The sequence below is a fragment of the Callionymus lyra genome, chromosome 3, assembly GCF_982586985.1.
Source record: "Callionymus lyra chromosome 3, fCalLyr1.hap1.1, whole genome shotgun sequence".
Taxonomy (NCBI): Eukaryota; Metazoa; Chordata; class Actinopteri; order Syngnathiformes; family Callionymidae; genus Callionymus; species Callionymus lyra.
In genome coordinates, this window is record NC_141820.1 from 34030855 (window position 1) to 34052950 (window position 22096).

The 22096-nt window shown below is 36.3% G+C and overlaps 2 protein-coding genes across 3 annotated transcripts in view; one reads left to right on the forward strand and one right to left on the reverse strand.

The window, feature by feature from the left end:
- The window catches only part of dync1i1a (dynein cytoplasmic 1 intermediate chain 1a), a 53394-nt gene extending 45915 nt beyond the window's left edge, over positions 1–7479 (reverse strand). The window contains exons 1-6 of one of the 2 annotated variants that reach the window (XM_087787650.1): positions 7261–7479; positions 6331–6479; positions 6012–6123; positions 5050–5137; positions 1726–1785; positions 1527–1642 (exon numbers count right to left, since the gene is read on the reverse strand). In XM_087787650.1, coding sequence (XP_087643776.1) covers positions 1527–1642; positions 1726–1785; positions 5050–5137; positions 6012–6123; positions 6331–6438 — 484 coding nt within the window. In that variant the 5' untranslated portion in view covers positions 6439–6479; positions 7261–7479. Of the gene's footprint in view, positions 1–1526; positions 1643–1725; positions 1786–5049; positions 5138–6011; positions 6124–6318; positions 6480–7260 lie in introns of both variants that reach the window. The other variant, XM_087787649.1, reaches the window with a different exon arrangement.
- Positions 7480–9471: 1992 nt separating this feature from the next.
- On the forward strand, positions 9472–17905 carry pdk4 (pyruvate dehydrogenase kinase, isozyme 4). Its single transcript, XM_087787634.1, has 11 exons — positions 9472–9771; positions 9932–10073; positions 11254–11325; positions 12064–12248; positions 12502–12591; positions 12712–12789; positions 14006–14082; positions 14157–14255; positions 14483–14596; positions 15179–15292; positions 16467–17905. Exons 1-11 carry the CDS (start codon positions 9654–9656, stop codon positions 16608–16610), a joined length of 1233 nt encoding a protein of 410 aa, XP_087643760.1. The 5' UTR covers positions 9472–9653; the 3' UTR covers positions 16611–17905.
- The last annotated feature ends 4191 nt before the right edge of the window (positions 17906–22096 follow it).

Here is a 22096-nt window from a genome sequence, read left to right on the forward strand (position 1 = left end):
GCTTTTGGGCCTTTCAGATAAAATAGAGTTCTTGTATTATATATAAAAATGTTCAACACAACATCATCACGAAACAATGTCATTTAACCATATACATATAAAACAATGATTGCTGCTGTTATTGAGTTTATAGTAATTTCAGACCAAAATTAAATTGAGTCTTTAAACATACGTATGTTAAAACTTAGACACACATAGACTCAGATGTGCCTCCAAGCTCTGTCTATATTTTAAAATGGCAGACAAAAACACAAATTAAGTTTTGTTTAAAGTGTGATTAAGATTGAAACTATATGCTTGTTATATGTCAAATACCTGGAGATCCATCATCCCATTCCTGAAATACTGCACACTGTTTCTATAAGAGGGCACGAGAAGATATTTCTCTCTTCCCGCTGCTGGTTGTATAGTGTGATAAATTAACTTGTGTTATATCTGGGTCAAGGTGAGCCAGTAGCCCCAAAATAAATGTGTTTGTGGTATATCTTGATCCAGAAATACCACAATGTTTTTTTGTTTTTTTTATTTAATCTTCAAAAAACATTAAAAACATTTGAAAATCCAGAGTGAGATATTATGTTTAATTGTTTTAAGTGTATTCACAGCTGGATTCATCTGCAATTGTCCCCAGCACTAGTTGCCAGTACCAGAGCCTGAAACCGGTACCTGAGGCAACTGTTACAGGGCCGACCGAAACATACCAAAAAAAAAAAAAGGTTCTGTTGAATTGACTGAAAAAGCCTTTTATTTTGAAAAGAAAACTATTTCAAAGAATTAATATAAGTCGGTGTCTCTTGACACATTTGAAAATATTGTAAACTAGTTTAATTGAGTAAAACAAAAATATGAAACTATTTTGAAGGAGAAAAACCAATCTAGCGCTTCTGCTGATTCAGCATTATTGTTAAATGTATTTTCATGATCTTAACATTTTGTCACTTTTGACAGCCATGCTATTTAATTATCTCAAGTTTGGTCCGTGAAATAATGTCCACATTGGACCGGTCTTTGGTGTGCAGAAGGTTAGGGCCTATTGCTTTCTGTCCATCAATGTTATACCTATAAACTCAGATCAAACTTATAAACTCTCAATCATACACATCTCTGACTCGCACGGAATCATTTTTACGATATGACGGAACATCTTGGCCGACTCACATCAGTCAGCCTGGTTCCACTTACGCCCGGGAGTCAAAAACATTAGCTATTACGATGGAAGACACAACAATTGACAGACTGACACTGTCCTCCTGGCCTGCACTCTCCCCTCTCTCAGTCTCCATAAATCGCTCCAGGTTTACAGTCTGTGAACTGACTAACCAAAGCAGTATCAAGTTCAGCCACCCAAAGACTACACTTACTGCAATGTGAAACCTTCCACTGCTCTGTGTGAACTCTGATGCTCCAGAGAACTTCAAAATATCTCAATTGCAGGGAGATTGTTTGACGGGATGGCCATAATTGTTCGGTATGTCAGTGGAGTGGTTTTTAAAGTCGCTCATACATAAAGACGTGCACACATTTACCTTCAGATAAATGGGCAGTGAGTGGCGTTTGCGTCTCCTTGCAGTATGAGACCAACTCCTTGGGCAGGAAGTCCACTTGTGTGATTTTGGAGGCCCCCAGCTTCTGCATCTTCCGCCTACGTTGAGCAAATATTAGGAAGAATAGCAAAAAAAACTCATCCATTCTTGAACTTTACAGATCAATAGAAAAGAGATGTACCCAAGTTCAGAATCGGCGTGCAGCTGCAGCACAGAAGGATCTGTGTCCCACTGCAGGGTCCTGACACCAGAATCAAACACAAGATGTTTACAAACCCAGACTTTGACACATGAACACAAACATGCATCTCTCACTTTTTATATATATTATTATATTAACACCATGCAAGAAAAGTAAGTAAGTAAGTAATTGTTATTTGTATAGCACTTTTCCAGACCAGGGTCACAAAGGGTGAGTTATTGACTTTTATATGTTCATTTAAAGACATAAAGTGTCTATTTTCATTAAGTTTGTCTGCTCACAGACATCACTGGAACATTAACAGTAACTTTTGGATTCTGTTCACAAATAATTGAACTTGTTGAAGCACTTTATCTATTCTCTTCTGCTGTTGAGAAGATAAAGGCAGCAGACATCACTGGTACGATTACCAGGCTGGTACCTATTGTTATTTAGTTTAACCTGAAGTTTTGGGACTATGAGAGTTTAGACTGATGTAATGATAATTCTATTTCTCATCATCATGTCCTTCATCTAACGAATGTTAGCTTTGTAAAATGTTCCTGTAAACATTCAGAAAAAATTCTGATAAACAGTCTTCATATTTACACAGCCACATAGAGTTTTGAAAAAAATGTACTTGGTATTCTGCATCCGTTTTATTTTTATGTTTTTGCAAACAGTGAACTTGAAAGTTATCTCGGGTCATTTCAAGGCATTGAAAGGCTACACTTTTGATTCATCCATTACATTTATAACTAGTGGGTTGTTTCTTTGTTTGCATTAATCTAATTGGTTTGTCTCTAAATGTACCTTTTTCCCTGTTAGGATTCTTGAACTTTAGTTGCTGGTTCCAAAACCAAGGTCAGTAAGTCACACCTTTAAGTTGACAATTCTGATGAATCATATAATACTCATAATATTCAGCCCCTGCTGGTGGAAACTAGAGGTTGCAGGCGACACGAGGGACTCAAACACAGCAGAATGTAAATTACTAGAATATCATCTGTCCAAGTTTGTTCAAAACAATAAATGACATCATGTCCTTTCAATTTTATTTAAATTAATTATCAATCTTTGGAATCTTCCAAAATATTTTTTTTTAAATGAAAGAGAGGCTTTTTAAGGGAAGATATAAACACAGATTAATTGGTTTGATTAATAACAGATCATAATTAATGAATCCTTCAATTTTGTATGTCTTTTGACAGCACTAGTATAAATTCAACTGGATATTGCAGGAGTATATATTAGGTAAGACACATTTTTCTCCAGATCTCTTGTAGTTAATACACATTTTGTATATGATAGAAATCAAGAATTATCCCTAGAATACTCAGATTTAGGGACTACAAAGACATTTTAAAGTTATTTTTGTTTAGAGATTTATTTCTATATACATAAAAAGCTTCTTATTTGAAATATCTGTGAGGACATAAGACGTGTTGATTACATATCCTTTTCCATTTTTGCACTGACTTAAACTTGTTGATTCCTACCATTTCTAGGAAAGAACACACACTTTCCTGAACACTTTTATTTTTTGATGATACCTTTTAGTGCCACTGAATGCACCGTTTACTCCAAATTCTGAAGCTGCGGTGCACCAGGTGGGAGAAACACAGCGTTTCTTTAACCTGACACGTCGGCTGTTTTACTGTAATCAAAATGACACTAGAAACATTAACCTGTCAAGTGTCCGGCGCCTCAAAATGTGAGTGGAAATCTTTGGAGCTGGTATTAAATAAGACAGCCAGGCATTGCTGTGGAAATCCTTCAAATAAGGGAATGAGCGGATGAAGGAAGATCTGTGCTGAGAATAACAGCTGGAGCTCTGATATCACAGGAGATTCTACTTGTTTATGAGTGCAAAAGTCTGGACTACTGGGGTCGACTTGAAAATACTTACCATTGTTTGAGGCCATGGCTGACCTATGAAGTGACACACACACACACACACGTACATGCACGCATGGAGAAGCTGAAATGGACTGCTATCATCCAAGATGGATTTGGGAGAAAGTTAAAAGAAAATACACCAAAATACATGTTTTCCCCAAATCCATCTGCGATATAGCTTAGCAGCTGAAGCATTAGCCACTTTCATTCACTCACAATAGCTGCTGATGGAGAGCAGATGACACTGTGCTTGATGACCATAGAACTTCATTAAATGTTTAAAAAGGTGTTTGAAGTTGTTTTATTGACGGATACATTTGATTAGAAAGATTCATAAACAATAAGCACATGCGTATTATCGTATTTTATAAAATATGAATCATTAACATTCATTATAGATTTGGTTTATTTCCATTGAAGCTCTTCATAGTTAAGATGTTTATATACTGTATATTATTTATATATATTTGTATTTCATGCACTTTCCCCCTCTTGCTGGTCAAATGTCTAGTTAACAATTTTAATAAAACATTTTTTTTCAGTTCTGAGTCTTCAATCATCTTCTTCTGTTCCTCCTCATCAGATGTTAGTGAGAATAAATTATTTCAGATTTATTTCTGGTTCTTTGTCAGATACCCTTGATTTTTTTTAAGTCATTTGTCAGTGCCTTAAAGTCTGCTTTGTATAATAGACTCTTTTGTACACTCCTGTAGCCGAAGCAACCTTCTGTGTGTTCACAGCGCTTTGATATATAAACACATTTGTATATATTTTATAATAAATACATATTTAGTTGTTTATATGCTGATATAAATTTAGTTTTCTTAAAATTCAGTGATTGTGGTTCTGTCTCATGAGTTTTTGTAGTTTTAAAAATTTTCTGTATATTTTGTCATTAATCATGGCTGAAGAAAAGGTTGCCCTGGTAACGTGTAGTCTGTTCAGTGCCAACTTAAGTATTTTATCAAGGTATTTCATTTAGATTTTGTTCAAGATTCTAAAAGAGAATGTTTCGATTCTTCCTCTTTCACGCCATGATTTGCTCTTGTATAACTCAGCTCAGGCTGAGACTGTTATTTGCATGATTTTGGTTTCAGGAAAAAAAGCTTCTTATTTGGTCATCAAAGCACTGAGTCTGACAGAAAATGACTAAAATCATGTTTAAAACCTGATGAGGTAGACAAATTGATACCACTGACATATATTCTTACCTAAGCCTGCCACACAAATGTCAAGAAAAGAGAAAATGAAGCAAATGAGATCACAAGTAGCTGATCAATCAAACTGCTAATTCATTTTAGCTTCTAACAAAGTTCTTTTTTTATGTGACTCTAGTTTGTATGAATTATCTTAACCAAGGCAGAATGGAGCAGGATTATCGAATCAAAAATGATGCATTTGCTACTGTGAATAATAAAAACGTACCTTCCTGCTGCTCCTCCATCCACTGAGTCCTGACTTCCCGTCTCACTGGGAGTACTGATGGACTTTGAAGGCGACATTGGTGTTGGAACTAAATCATCAACAAACAAAAAGTAGTTATTGCAATATAAAAATGTAGTTACTTTATTTTTGCAATTGTCAAATAACCCACATGGAATTGTTATGGGTATTAGTTGTCCAATATTTAAGATATATTATGTCTTTCTTGTGGGATAATATTTTCCCCAAAGTCTTAAAAGGTTTTCCCCAAATCACTAACACTCGACAGGTAGAAGATGTTTGTGGTATAAAATGTTCTCTAGAGTAAAGTAAAAGATAAATGTGTTTTGATACTAATAAATGTAATATTGGAGAACAAGAGCAGGAAGATTAATTCAAATGTTTCATATAGAGGGGCTGTTGTAACCCAAAGATATCTGATAGTAAAGAGTTTGTTTTTGTTAACTTAGACGTTCGGGTATGACAATGTAAATGTTGTTTGTTGACATGAAAGAGTATGTTAAACTATTGTTAAATGCAGTAAGTAAATAATTTAAATGTTAGAACAGCACAACTGCAACGTTTGCCATTTTTTAGTTTCTCTCCTTGACCTAATTTTAGATTTGTTGGTAAACAAGATTAAGACTCTTGTTGTGTCAGTTTCTGGTTTTAACTTCTGGTGAGTTAAAAAAAAGTATTTCAGTATTTCATTTGAAAACATTGTCTCTGACCCACTTCTATAAAGCAGTTTGGTGGTCACATGACACTCTACAGGTAGTATGTCTAGACTTAGTGAAGATCACTAAAATAGAACCGAGACAGTTTGACTACTCGTAAATAAAATTATTTAGAAAAAAAATAAAAATTAAACAACATATTGTTTCTTTAACATAAAAATGACATTAATCCTGCAAATCGTGGCCAAATACGACTTTTAAATATAAGAATGTTTGTAGAAAATGTACCTAACGATGGCTCAGGTGAAATGCCAATACTCTGTAGCAGAGCTTCAGTCTCTCTCCGTTTGCGGTCCAAATCCGAGTCCTCAGGAATGGCCTCCACTTTTTGGCTCTCTATCTGTACAATAGAATAAAAAATACATGTGAAAAAACCCACAATTGTAGACTTTTTCCCCCAAAGAAATGTAAAATAAAACAAGTGAACTTTATTAAAGTCATGGATGTGTCAGCATGCATGGCTTCACATAGAGAAGACAACCCAAAACTCCTGCCAGGTGTGATGAATGAGTGCCAGGTGGATGACTTTACTCACTTTCTTTCTTACCTCTTTCTTCTTCCTCTCATCCTCTTTCCTCTTTTTCTCCTCTCTGATCTGAGCCAGGCGCTGCTTCTTGCGCTCCAGCTCAGCTTTTAGGTCACTTTTGTCCGACATGGTCACTTAGAGGGTTAACTGATATGAAGCTCACAGGTAAACTGTGTAGGGATCGATACATTAGACAGAGCAGAACATGAAATACACAATACACTTGAGCAACGATATGGGTTAGGAGCTATTCACCAGAAAACACTGTTGGTTTGTACTGAATGTATGTTGTAACGAAACATTTAACCTCTGAATACAAAGCTGCAAATCAACTATTTACTTGCTTATTATTTGAGTTAAATGTGATTTGACCATGAATATTCTTCTTATAACTCTTATGACATCATTTTAATGTAGTCATGCAGCTTTCTACCAAACGTCCAAATAACAAAATGCTCAGTAAAAAGCAAATAATTCAATTTTGGGGCAGAGTTTCCTTGCTAACCCTGATCTGCTGACGTTTCCCCATTGTTTAAAAGACCAAGGATGGATGTATCATGTCCTTCAGCAGAGGTTTGAGAAAGGTGTGTCACAAATCCACCTCAATATCATGCTTATTTTGGAGGTTAAATTGAGGGAAATAAGGAACAGGTGCTGGACAAAGTTGAGGCATATATTGGGATGGACTTTGGCTACACTAGCTTCAGTAATGTTCATTTGAAAACCTCTAACTAAACTCGTGGTCCTCAGAACATCTGTTAAACTTTGGGCCTCAAAGTCTTAACGTCATGTTAAGATGATTAGCTGCTAGCTTAACACGTATCTACAGCCTGTTTAATCCAAAAAAAACACATTCGAAAGCAAATGTATGACTCCAGAACTGAATGTGGTTGAAGAATTATCATTTACGGTGTCATAGACGTGACAATTGAGGCTTTATTCGAACGTTACCTTGAGGTGTTGAGGAAGATGTGTCACCGGGCGAAGATGCTGTCTCACTGCTGCGCCCTCCGGCTACACCCTCAGTAAAGCTAACTGTTACTCAGCATTTTCATTGAATTTCAACGTCCCTTGCACGTTTTTGGGTAATGGCGGATATGAAAGAAACATTTTTTAGGGGATGATGACCCAAATGTAAATGAGTTCCACAGCACGCCGACACATCCCTGTCAGGAGGAAAGATGATGATGCTGAGGAGAGAAAGGAAGTCCCGCCTTCCCGACGCTGGTTCATCGTTTGGCCAATACTGCCATCTGCTGGACACATAGGGAAAGACTTCTTTTTCCTATATGTATCCATCGTAAAAATTAAAAAATATTGTTTTCTCTAAGCAAAAATTCACGCAAGGTAAATGTGGATAATAATAATCACATTGTTTTGTGCATATTCAAAACCGTTTTAAACTTTAATTCAGATAAAACCTGAAAATATATGCGGTCTTGACTAATTCTTTATTTTGTATATATACCTGAACCAATGGCCACACTCCTGAACGGATTATAAGAAGCTTCACATTATTTTTAAGAAGTAAAGTAGTAAAAGTAGTAAAGGTGGAAGAAGAAGGAAGAGGAGTATTGGTAATTACAAATGACATAATGAATAAATGAACCAATATATACACACGTTTTTTTTTTAATTAGAGGACTTTTATTGTTACAGACATTACATTTTATAATGCATGTACGAAATAATGAACCATGCAGTTGTTGTTTTTTTAATTGCAGACACCAAAATAAACTCCGAGTTAATATAGATTGAAAATATATAAATTGAATGAATAGTCATTGGAGTTCTCCCTGGATATATGGTCATTGATGATTATAATGTATCACAATTGTGATTGTTAAAGCGCTTTGGGACCCTGGTCTAGAAAGGCACTCTATAAATAACCATTGCTTACTTATTTACTTACAATCTATACTTTTGTTCCTCATATGCCTTTTAGCAGGTTCAATTCTATAACTCTATAAAGTAAGTAAGTAAATAAGTTGTATTTATATAGCGCTTTTCTAGACCAGGGTCACAAAGCACTTAAACAAAAATAAAGAAAAAAACAAAAATATATACTAAAAAGATCAAGATAACACAGAGAAAAACACAGGTGTCCAAGAAAATCAGGGGAAAGCCTGCACAAATAAGAATGTCTTAAGATGTTTCTTACAGGAGTCAGTAGATCCATCAAACACAGAGGGAGAGGAAGATCGTTCCAAAGCTTAAGAGCAACAGCCTGAAAAGATTTCTCTCCTCTGGTCCTGAACCGTGTGCGAGGAACCATCAGTAGATTCTGATCCACAGACCTCAGAGTCCGAGCTGGGGTGTAAGGCTGGATCAGATCAGTGATGTAAGGAGAAGCCTGACCATGAATGGATCTGAAAGTAAGAACCAGAATTTTAAAGTTGATCCTGAAAGAAACTGGAAGCCAGTGAAGAGTTTTAATGATCGGAGAAATGTGAGTTCTTCTACTAGAACGGGTCAGAATTCTCGCTGCAGAGTTCTGAATCAACTGCAGGCGAGACAGATCCTTCTTGTTAAGACATGAAAACAAACTGTTGCAATAGTCTAGACGAGAAGACGCAAATGCATGGATTACAAGCTACATAGATCATGTTGTGAAATTATTTTCCTAAAACATATCCTTTAAACAGATATACGGGGTAATTGTCAAAACACGTTTTGTACAAAAGGTAAGTGGGCATCATCTAACAGTTTGTCAGTGACTATAGTAGAGAAAACTATTTATCTTATTTGTATAACGTTGAATGTTTTATACTTGTGTTTTTTAAACCAATTTACTGAAGGCGTTTTTTTTTTTTTGTATAGTAATAGTTTAAAAAAAAGTAGCTCTAAGTGACTTAAATTGGAAAATAATTCAATTATAAATGTTGCATCCAAATTACAAAATGTTGTCTATATATAATGTCGCAAAAATGTTACATTTAATTAGTTTAGTTAATATAATGTTCACCCGAATAGATATCGAGCTTACTCACTGTGATGATAACACTTAAATTAGAAGTTGCGTATGTTCTGTAATAAGCTGTAATAAGGCTCTGAACTGCCAACACGCATAGGAATTCCTCGAGTTGATTGGCTGAGAGCGCTGTCAATCACAACATGTCCCCGCCCCATCGCTACACAGCAAAACAAACCGTCCTGAGCAGAAGCGAGTCAGTGAAGCTCCTGGACTGGAGAAGATGATTTGTTCCTGATAAACACATCACACAGAAGGCTTGAAGTTCATGCTTGACTCCGGGATTCATCCAAAAATCCAAGCCCGAGGGCGTGGCGAGGAGAAAAGCCGGACCGCCGTGGATCTGTGAAAGTTTGGAGGACAAACAGGGAAAATGAAGTTCGCCCAGTTCTTGCTGAAGAACAGCAAAGCTGCAGCGATCCCTAAACAAGTGGAGAGGTTCTCCAAGTTCTCTCCTTCTCCTCTGTCGATGAAGCAGTTCCTCGACTTTGGTGAGTTTTCAACACGTCTTATGTAAGCGATGCACACGTTGCAGAAAAGAACGTGTTGTTCTTTGTGCTGCTTTTTCCACAGAATAATAACTTCAGTCCAAATGTGTCACGCGAAGGGTCAACCTTGTCTGCTCTTGTTCTTCTGCTCATGTGACTGCAGGCTCGGCCAATGCGTGTGAGAAGACCTCCTTTGTGTTCCTGCGCCAGGAGCTTCCAGTCAGGATGGCCAACATCATGAAGGAAATAGACTTTCTCCCTGACAAGCTCCTCGGCACTCCTTCCTTGAAGCTCCTCACGAGCTGGTAGGTTCCCAGGAGCCCTCGCTCAGAAGTGAAGTTTCTTCTCAAGAAGGGCCACATTTGATGAAGCCAAATGTGTCAAAAAAAGTTATTTCCTAGAGAAGATCGAAATAAAAGCTACTTTATCTTCAACCAGTTCAACAAAATAACTGACATCAACTTCTTCTGACATTTTTACTATTTATGAATTTGCATTGATGCCCTTTTGTGGTCTTTTTTAACTCATGTCTTGAAAAGCTTGTGTGACACTTAAAGAGTTTTAATTTTACAATTGAAAATGTGTTAATAATAATAAATAATACAGTTTATAACACAGACTGTGGGTTGCAATGAATCTGTTATTGTATTTCAAAACATTAGTATAGTAATATTATAACATTAAAGCAAAATAACACATTAAATAATGATATAATTTTCGAGTGGATTTAGGGGAACAAATACACATTGATTGAATCTATCAAGAGTCCAACAACCAAACCCTGTGGGACGCCCAAGCTCCTCGTTTAGTGTGTCCAGGTTCACTTCTGTGTGCTTCGTTGCATTTTCTGTCATGTGATGAGACGAAGGATTACAACCCACAGTTTCATTCTTAGCAGACATTAACCAACAATCCTCGAACAACCTCAACTCCACCCTTTTTAGTGTTGACACTGATTACAAGAGTTTATGCCGGCATGTGTGTATACGCACAGCCGCGTCAGGGAACAGTGTGTACCTGCCTCTGTAAAGGCCACGTGCATTGTGAGGACTGAGCAACTCACATTAATGTCTTGTTAAAATCCATTTGAAATCAGATCTTATTATTCTCAAATCTACTGAAGATCTTTCATTCAGACAGATGTTTATTAGTATTAATGCTGAGACAGATTTAAAGATCACGTCACCTGTTCATACTTATGCTTCACATAATACAGAGCAAAGGTCGAAGCTGCACGACTGAAAGACAGAAATTGTTGTGGTCTTAAAGTTCAAGCTCGTCCGCAAATAATGCAGTTCACCAGTTCACCTTTCACCCACTTCCCTGCTCTGTGTGTGACTCGTGTGCTTCTTCATCACCAACGCATTCAGCTGTTTTCAAGCTTGTGGTGAAAGTCATTTAAGCAACGTCACAACATGCTTCCTCAAAGAGGGCGTAGAATATTATCTTATAAAACTATCTTAAAGTTGTTTGTGTTTTCCTCAGGTACTCACAAAGTTTACTGGAGCTTGTGGAGTTTTTAGAGCAAGACCCGTATGATAAAGGTGTCCTGACCAAGTAAGTGTTTATTTTGTCGTCGTATATATATCTTCATATTGCAGAAGACAAGAAGAGAAAATTCACCCGACTTTACTTCTGAACGATCAGTTTTAATCTTTTCTGGATAAAGTTACCCGGATATTACAAATACTATTTCAAAAGCAGATGACCTATAAAACAGACAGGAAGAAGAGAGTAAATTCAGGTGGATTATGGGCCTTTAAATTTTAATTTAGTATCTGAAATTATTAGATTAGATTAGATTGACTTTATGAATCCTTCATTATGGGAATCAACCAGGTTTAATATGTATTAAATATGATTTAATCAATTAAATGAATAATCTTTATTTTTTATTGTAATGTCTCTTATTTTATTTGAATTTATAGTTTTTTATGAATCACATTTTATTTCATTCCTTTATTCTTTAATGTAACCAAAAAAATCCAGTGTTGTCTCAAATAAACACTGACAATAAAAGTTTTTAATTCAGATTAAAATTGGATGTAACACATTTTAATGGTGGTCGTTTCCTTTTCTGAACTGATTCCCCCATAAAACTTTCACTGAGTGGTCAGTATCTACATGTAGAAAAGGTCAGCTAAACATAATATAATATGTATAAATACACATATTCTTCTCTGATATGCAGTAGTGGTGTAGCTGCAGGTCAATAATAACAAGTGTGTCTATCAAGAGTCGGACGTCCATGGATGTTGTGCGTCGTGGTCAAAATGTTGACTCGTCGTGTCTCAGTTTCACAGAGACTCTGGTCAACATCCGTAACCGACACAACAACGTGGTGCCCACCATGGCGCAGGGCGTGGTGGAGTACAAGGAGGCCTTCGGCGTGGACCCCGTCACCAACCAGAACGTCCAGTACTTTCTGGACCGCTTCTACATGAGCCGCATCTCCATACGAATGCTCATGAACCAGCACAGTCAGTATAGAACTTGATGACTATCAGTGAGTTAATCATCAGAGCTGCTCACACAGTAGATCCCTGAGGAACAAAGAGTCACTTGTGGAGTTTACTCTGCAAATAATAGCCCAACAACAATTAAAACATACTTATAACACATCAAATAGTTCACTCCTTAAAAACAAAAAAACACATCTTTAGCAGGATGTACGTTTTTTCAATATTTTTAATCCTAAATTTAATCTTTATGTCTTTTTTTAAATATCTTCAGCCTTAATCTTCGACGGCAGTGCTAACCCCGCCCACCCCAAACATATCGGCAGCATCGATCCCACCTGTGACGTTGTGGAAGTCGTGAAAGGTAAATCTTTTTACAGCGTGTAACAACATGACTTGATCACTGAAGCTCCACCTTAATGTCGATTCATACACACCTCATTGTCGTCGCACAGGTTTAACAGTGTTGTGTTGTGGTTTTCAGATGCGTTTGAGACGTCAAAAATGCTGTGTGAGCAGTATTACCTGGCCTCTCCGGAAATGGAAATAATAGAAGTCAATTGTAAGTGTGAATACCAACCCTTAACCTGTTGTAGTTCACTGGTCTGGTTACGAATGTCTGTCTGTCTGTCTAATTTGTATATATATATATATATATCTTCAGTTAATGTAGAATTGTTACTCTCATGTCATAAGTATCTAAAGTTTCATTTGTAATAGAGACTCACTTTTTAAAGAAAGTCATGTTAAATGCATACAAATACAACAATGAACTAAAAAACCTTTCTTTAGCATATGAAAATAAAAGTTATATAGCTTGATAATTTGCTATATTTTGACTGTAAACTTAAATGTAAAGGTTGTGATATTAAATAATTCAGATACAAATGACAAACACAGCAGTTGTTTGGAAAAATGGATTTATTTGGAATGTTATTGCACAGTATTAGTGATAAATTATTATTACTGCCTCATTCCTATGTTATAATTAAACAGAAAAAAAATATTAAAAGCCACAGTTGCAGGTGAATGATAACCAAGAGGTTCATGAATGTTGTAAAGTAGGACGTGAAGAGTAGTGTGACTAGGGAGACGCACGGTACAATGATTCCCAAACATGGACCAGTCCATTGTGGGCTGACATATTCTCCCTCTATCCCTCTAGTGTTCTAGTGTTTCGTCAAAAAAGCCATTTTCATGTGAGGAAGATAAAATACAAAGTAAAAGTTGACAAGTAAAAAAAAGACTGATGTTATACAAAATAAATACTTCATTAGTTTACATTGACTAAAACGAGACAAGATATATTTAATTAAACTGTGACATAATTACTGTGACAATCTAATGCAGTAAATGATGCATTGTTTTTCTTGGACAAATAACTTAAAGGGATGGTAACAGAATCTAAATAAACAAATTATGAATAAAAACTGTATAATTGTGAGGAATGGAAATGGGTGTTTTTGCAAATGTTTTTTGGTTTTTCTATTAAAAAAAAAAGAAAAGTATAATCTCTTTAGAGGGATTCATAAAGTCTATCTAATAATGCTGGGTTGATATAAACAAAAAACAATTACAAATAAAAACTCAATTAAAACAAACACAAATATCCAAGAAAACATTATCATCAAGTTCAAAACTTAGGTTGATGACAGTTAAAAATAGCTTAACTTAAATTGCTTGAGTAACATACTACAAAGGTACAACTAAAATATCTATATTTTTCACCAGGGTACTTCCATACAGATTTTAAATGTACTCATTATCCTGTTTTTCAGCCAAAAGTCCCGGTGAGCCTCTTCACATCGTCTACGTGCCGTCGCATCTCTACCATATGCTGTTTGAACTCTTCAAGGTAGTGTCACCTTTACAAGCGTTTTCTCTTCAACCAAACCTTGTTTTTAACTGCACTGCTTGTTGTCTCTTCAGAACGCCATGCGTGCCACAGTCGAGACTCACGAGTCCAGCCCAACACTGCCTCCAGTCAAAGTCAGAGTTTCTCTTGGCAACGAAGACCTCACTATCAAGGTACGCGACGCCGTTGTGGGCGTGTGTTGTCACGTGTTGTCGCGTCAGCGCAGGGTTCATGAGGTAAAGCTCGCCTGGAAAACAAGCTAATAATACTCAACCTGGCAGACCTTTGAAGACGTTGTTCGGGCTCCACTCAAATGGCAGAAGCTTAAGGAACAAATGAGCTGACAGGACTCCGGCCTGCTGGCAGAAGAATGTAGTTTAACATACTTCTATATTTTTAGATGTCCGACAGAGGAGGGGGCGTTCCTCTGAGGAAGATCGAGCATCTGTTCAGCTACATGTACTCCACGGCTCCCAGTCCCGTGCATCATGACAACTCTCGTAATGCTCCCCTGGTGAGATCTTTACTCACGATCTAGATGGTCTGCAAGCTGATGAACAACAGGCAGAATATTGCTGTCAAGTTTTCTTCTGAGAGCCTGTTACAGTGTAATTATCTAAGGAAATATTAAGTAAAAAAAGCTTGTTAGTTTCCATTTTAATGAGAGACTGTAGCCAGACATTATGATGTTTTGAAACTCATGTTCCATATATTTTTGTGACCAGAATAAAATATAATCATTGATAAGTTAGATCAATAATCATTTGCTTTAGACATAAGTAGTCAAAGTAAGTTAAGGTAAAGTTCAGCAAAAGTTTTGTTAAACTAGTTAAGCTAATTCAGGATATTAAGTCAAATGTTTACTTAATTTTAAATATTTAAAAAGCGTTTGTTTTGATGAATAAATAAGTAGTATTTATTCATGTTAAAAATGTTAACTGGACGACGATGAGGAGAGCGCAATGTAAAATGTGAACGATTATGATATTTGTGGACAAATACAAGAATAGATAAATGAATGAGTACAGCTTGTTTGCTCAAAAGCACAATGTCAATAATCTCATACAGTGACTCAGACTTTACCCTCTGCTCACAGGCTGGTTTCGGCTACGGCCTTCCCATCTCCCGCCTCTATGCCAAGTACTTCCAGGGAGACCTGCAGCTGTACTCCATGGAAGGTTACGGCACGTCAGCTGTTATATACTTGAAGGTGAGAACAGCACAGACCCAATGTCAGCAGCAAACATGGCTGCCGGGTCAACGTGGGCGTTATTTATAGACTGGCGGGACATTTAGTTGACAAAAGACCGGGACATCCTGCCACCTAGAGGCGGTAGAAACACTTGCATGTCTTAACACAATGATTTATTTTTCTTATACCTAACCAATAATTTCACACTCTAGAAGTTTCAGTACAACAATGTACAGTCCAGAGTGTGTAAAATATATAATACATTATAGCAAAGTAGTAAAATGAGAGATTAAAAAAATATATGTATTTGTTACAATATAGTAAAAAGAGAAAATCATTACAGATTTCTTTACATGTATTATAGTTATAGATAGATACCAGATATACAGGATAACATTAAAGCAGCAGTCAAGAGAAAATTTTAAAAGATGGTAAAGATGGTATAAAGAAAAATACAGTATTCTAGTTAACACAAGATAATTGGGCAATAACTCAGTTTATCTTACATACTAACATCGCTAATCTTTTTATTCTTTGTCATTTACCAGTTTATTTAGTGTGATATTAAGATAATTATCTGATTAAATCTAAAATTACATAACGTTGTGTTAACTCTTTTGTTAGGTCAGGTGACCGGAAAACCGTTTTATCCCTATGTGTTGTCTCTGGGTCAAAGTGAACGACCTCCTTGGCTTCAAAAAATACATATGCAGTGGTGGAGTTGGTACCCAAAGACAACACAAGGGTTACCTCAAACACATTTGTTTTCAGGCCTCCGGGTAACCTTGACCCTGAGATAACACAAGGATTACCTCAAACACATTTGTTTTCAGGCCTCCGGGTCACCTTGACCCTGAGATAATACAAGGGTTACCTCAAACACATTTGTTTTCAGGCCTCCGGGTCACCTTGACCCTGAGATAACACAAGGGTTACCTCAAACACATTTGTTTTCAGGCCTCCGGGTCAGCTTGACCCTGAGATAACACAAGGGTTACCTTAAACACATTTGTTTTCAGGCCTCTGGGTCACCTTGACCCTGAGATAACACAAGGGTAAACAACACTAAAGAAGTTAAAAAAAAAAAAAAATTCTTGATCTTGTTTTACTGAGATTTCTTTGAAAAATACTTGTTGTTGTTGTGTAAATGTCAAAACCCTCAACATTTGATTCCCATCTTCGTAAATGGCAGGCGCTGTCGTCAGAGTCCGTGGAGAGACTTCCTGTGTTCAACAAGTCGGCTCTTCGGCATTACCAGTCCACCATAGAGGCCGACGACTGGTGCATGCCCAGCAGAGATCCCAAGAAACTAGGAACGCAGGAGAGGACGCAGTGATGGGAAGAGCTCGGCAAGTTTCTTCATGGAAATAATAATAATAGAACAATTGTGAACAATGTGACAATTAGTATGAATGTTCTCTACGGTGAGCCAGTATAAATATATTTACAGTAAAGCATGTTTTTACACAGACAACATTGGGACGGTCAAACACATCATACAGTACTGTATTATGAATTTATCTGAATAATAAGTCAGTTTCTGCTGCTCCGGTCCACAAGATATGAAGTGTTGTTATAGCATATCTTGATTTACTTCAATGTAAAAAAAATCATCTATTTCATCCCAGCAAACATTCAAGGTGCAGTTGTTGTTATGATGCAAAAATACCTCAGAAATAAGTTCTTAAATGGGAGTCATTTGTTTAGATTAAGCAACTGGTCTTATTAATTTATCGTTTTCAAATGAATTATTGATAAAGAATTTAATCTAATAAATAGATAAATACTTAATGGATACTGAATGAATTCTCCCCCTTCCAAAATTAAAAAATAGAATAACTGCCAAGTTGGTTCATTTAGTTAGCATTTGCCCTTCGGAAAGAATTACAGATATTTAACTACTTAATAAAAAATGCTGCCTGGTAATTATGTCTGTAAAGTATGTAATGATAAAATAATATTTACTATATTTAACATATATCAGCTTGAAAAACGACCTGTTGTGTGGTTGCTGCTAATGTTAGCTTGTAGCTAATGTCAATTTCTACACTCCACTAACTGTCAGTCATTAAACCAAGTTGGCTAAAAAAGATAATATGCAGTAAACAGTTTGGAACATTAACAACAATCACAAAATGTCAATGTTGTACAGGAGATAATGATCTTAACACACTATCCAGATGTTTTAAAAATAATAACAACCATGTTTAGAAAATGGCCAGTTTTGTATTTTACAACATTAAGGATCAATGTTTTCATTGTTTTGTTTTGTGTTTTCTAACAAGAATATAGTTGTCATGTCACCAAGTGCCTTACTCTGGACTTCATGAAAGTGAGTATATATAAAAAGAAGGTTTTAACTGATGATTTAATTTAGTTTTCGTTGATTTTCAGACAGATATTTTTCAGTGTAATTGAGAAGAAGAACTGTTAACAGTCAGGGCCAACTCTTTGGAATCATACAGTACATGACACTGTTTTATACTCACGTGTGTTTTTGGACTTTGACCTGTGATTTCTTGCAACGCACAAGACTGAATAGGATATGGGAACGGACAATTTCATGTATTTTTTGTAGCCATAAACAAATGTATTTACTTGTTCTTTGTAAATAAATGTGTGATGTTTGCATGCTGGCGTTCATTGGCTCTTTGTACAAGAAAAGCAATTTATTTTATTGATATATCTCTTTATTAAGACAACTTTCATATTGAGTGAAGTAAATCTAAGCTATATATTAATATAATACACTTTTATGTACACTTCAGTATAGCTTTGCCATCTTTATTTCAATAAGGTTGTCCAACCCTCTTTGATATTGTCAAGACTTTTTCCACAACATTTTTTCTTGTGTGGGAAACTTGGCTCAGTCTGCACAGCATCACAACAGTGGCTGGAGGCCAGTTCATCCTTGGAAGAGACAGAGAAGCTCATTCATTAGCCTGCTAGCATCACAAAACCGCTGATGCTGTCAGTACCTTTCTCCTTTGACGACACATTCATTGATAATGTGAACTTGTTTTCAGTGAGCAAGACAACACAAACTATCATCAGTGTATGACTGTTTTTTTCATTCATCACCCTGACCTTCCATTAAGAAAGTCATCCATCTTAAACTGTATCAACATCCAAATATATAAAATAGTAGATGTGTGCGTTTGTTTGTTTTTGGTCAGTTCCTCATCTCATTACTAGCTGCAAGACCCAACCTCAGATTATCTGTAATAAAGATAGGTTTTGAAATGTGCATGTTGCTTCCAGGAATACAAACAAAAGCTGGACAGAATTATAAAATAAAGCATGTATTTAATAAACCTCTTGGGGAGAAGTATATAGGGTATGTTAGGTATGTGTTTGTTTGATCCTTTTGCAGGAGTCGTAATGTTGACAAAGGCAATACAAAGAACCTCAGTATAACTTTGATTTCAAACTCATGTTTTTCAAAGGTCATGACACAATTTGAGTAGAACAAATATAATCAGAAACCCTTAGGCAAGTGTTGTGCACACAACACCTCTGTAGTAATGTGCACCATGATGAGTAGGAAAGACAGTGTTCTCCTGGTACACAGTGATTAACATTAAACCAGTCGATTTGTTTGTAGTACCATATCATTGCCTTGTTATGGTAGTAAAGTAATTGATTATTTTCACAAATATATTCACAATTTATTATCTGTGTTGAGTTTAAAATCTAAACACTATAATAAACATGCTTGTAACAAGAATTACACTTTATATGTATATTCACAATGATACGCTTCTAAATAATAACACAACATGTTAACAGCTGGATGAAAAACAAATAGTATATTGTGTTAGAGAGAGGTTATTCTGAGTATTGTACTACCTCGGTTTTTCTTCGATTTGTAAAAGAGGGACATAATGTTGTGTTTTGTGTTGTGTGTTGTTAATAAATCTGAATATTTTTAGAACTTTTACAGATTTGACTGCTCTATTTCTTTTTCTGATAATTTTGTTGAGTTTAAATTCTGTAGATACATATTATTTTATAGAACAACTGTGTGTGAGTGTTTTTCAGCATCAAGAGGTCTGGGTAATTGTCTTTTTGAGAATATCAGTGAACTGAGTTAGAAGTCATTAAAAACAACAACCTGGACTGAAAAACACTCAAACTGTATCCCTCTACATACTGTACAGTAGAAGTGTCCAGTTTTTGGATCAGAATATTGTGTCCCTACAATATACAGAAGGTAGTGTACACTAAATGTGTATTCTCTATCTGGATATCTTTTGTTGTATTTAGACACTTTCAATTATTGTTTGAATTGCTCAAAAGTATGTTTGGGCGTTCCTGGATTTTAAATCTTAGCTAGTTAACTAGCTAATATTGCTACTTCATGTTTATAGCTAACTTATGATAACTATCTTGGTTATCAACTTTCTATCGAAGCACCATATCTGAAATTATGAATAAAAGATGGTTGTTCACCTAAACAATGCTCTATCATATGATACCTAACCTGTGATAACTTTTTATTCAGAAAAGGATGGAAGCTAAAGTAGTTTGAAGGGTGAAGCCAGAACAGCAGCTGCTGAGCTCATGTAAGCCTCAGGCAGTGAACTAGAAAATGACAGACACATTTCTCAACAATGTGCTACAAGACAGTACAAGAGTCCGCACATTGAATTTTTTTTAAAAATACTCAAAAATTTTGGAATAGAAAGAACCGTTACCCTTGTGTAATCTCAGGGTCAAGGTGACGCAGAGGCCTGACAAAATGTGTTTGTACTATGCCTTCTGTTATCACAAGGTGTTATCCATCTGCAGCAACAATGTCGGACCTTCTTAGCCTAGTGTTCTCTGGACCCCTGCACAACATGGCCAATGATTATATGTTTAGTCGCTATTCATCATTTAATCGCTGGTAGTCAAAGTGATGCCCCACAAACGGTGTTGGCTTTGTAAACAACTGGAAGACTTTCTGGGGAAACCTGGTCTGATTAGGAGAGACTGCATCCATCCCACTTTTGGAAGGAGCGTCTCTCTTGTCCAGTAATATTGACAGTTTTATTAGTTTAACGTGACAACTGAGAGCACAGACCAGGAGGCAGAACTGCAGTCTTAAACCCAACCTCTGGTCATTTGTAATAATTGCAGAGAATGTTTTAATCCTGTGCGAATCCACATGTCTGTGTTTGTAATTCTGAATGCGGCATATATGTGTTTAATAAAACCAAGAACAAATGTCCGCAGTAGAAGAGTTGTTAAAGAAAATCTAATTCAAATAAATACTTTCACTACTATTGTACAGGACAGGAGAATTAAGTGTAGATTGTTGAATATCAGATCCCTGTCCTCAAAAGCTGTACAAGCGCTATATAAATACAAATTACTTACTTACTTACTAATTAATGAACTCAGATAAAAAACATTGACTTATTCTTCTTAACTGAAACCTGGCTGTCTATAGATGATTACGTATCTTTAAATGAATCAACACCACCAGCCACACTAACTTTAATGCCCCTCGATACTCTGGTCGAGGAGGTGGAGTCGCAGCCATCATCAACTCATGTCTGTCAACCTTTACTAGACCACAATCTGATTTCAACTCTTTTGAAAGTATCATTATTAACATGTCTCATACAACCTTGAGATCAGGTCAGTCACTTCTCTTTACTGTACCTCCTGGACCATATTCTGAATTCTTAGGCTTAGTCATAGTCTGAGTTCCCTGAGTTCCTGACCAGACTGGTGCTTAAATCAGATAAAGTGATTATTGTTGGTGACTTTGACATCCATGTTGATATGGTCCATGATAGCTTGGCTAACAGGTTTCACTCTATCCTGGAGTCATTTGGTTTCTCTCAGTATCTACATGAACCGACTCACTGTTTTAAGCACACATTAGATCTTGTCCTAGCGTACCGACTTGAAATTAAAAATGTATAACCCCAAGTTCTTATTCAGCATTGTAGCCAGGCTGACACAGAGCCATCAGTCCATTGAGCAATCCATCCCTCCTCATCTCAGTAGCAGTGATTTCATGAACTTTTTAATGAAAAATCGTTACTATTAGAGGAAAGATTCAAGACCTCCTAGATTCTTCTAATGCAAGCGGTGCAGCTTTACACAGACACTAAAACTGATATATATTTTTACTCCTTTCTACCAGTGAGTCCTCAACAACTGTCCCCGATTGTTTCCTTCTCAAAGTCCACAACATGTCTTCTCGATCCTATTCCCACATGGCTAGTTAAAGAAGTGTTTCCCTTACTTAGCACTTTCATACTTGACATTATTAATTTGTCAATGACATCAGGCTATGTGCCTCAGATTTTTTAAATTGCAGTAATTAAACCTCTTGATCCAGAGGTTCTGACTAACTATAGGCCTACCTCTAATCTTGTCCTTGTTTCAAAGATCCTGGAGAAAGTTGTTATGAGCCAGTTTCAAATCAATTTGAGGTGTTTTAGTCTGGTTTCAGGGAACACCACAGCACAGTTAAAGGTAAGTAACGACCTGCTGATGGCCTCTGATCAGGGCCATGTTTTAGTTCTTGTTCTTCTAGATCTCAGTGCTGCATTTGACACTGTCGACCACCAAATACTGTATATGTGGAACTGCTCTAAAGTGCGTTAAATCCTACCTGTCAGATAGAAATCACTATGTACATGTCAACACACACTAAGGTCAGCTATGGTGTCCCACAAGGTTCTTTTCTTGGTCCAATCCTATTCACAATCTTTATGCTCCCACTAGGGGACTTGATCAGAAGACACTCTATAAACTTTCACTATTATGCTGATGACACTCAACTCTACTTGTCAATGAAGCCAGATGAAAGAAATCAGCTAA

Coding starts and splice junctions, on each gene's coding strand:
- pdk4 (XM_087787634.1), top strand. CDS start 9,654: ATGAAGTTCGCCCAGTTCTTGCTGAAGAACAGCAAAGCTGCAGCGATC. Junction 12,249..12,501: donor AATGCTCATGAACCAGCACA/GTCAGTATAGAA, acceptor AAATATCTTCAG/CCTTAATCTTCGACGGCAGT. Junction 14,083..14,156: donor TGCTGTTTGAACTCTTCAAG/GTAGTGTCACCT, acceptor TTGTCTCTTCAG/AACGCCATGCGTGCCACAGT.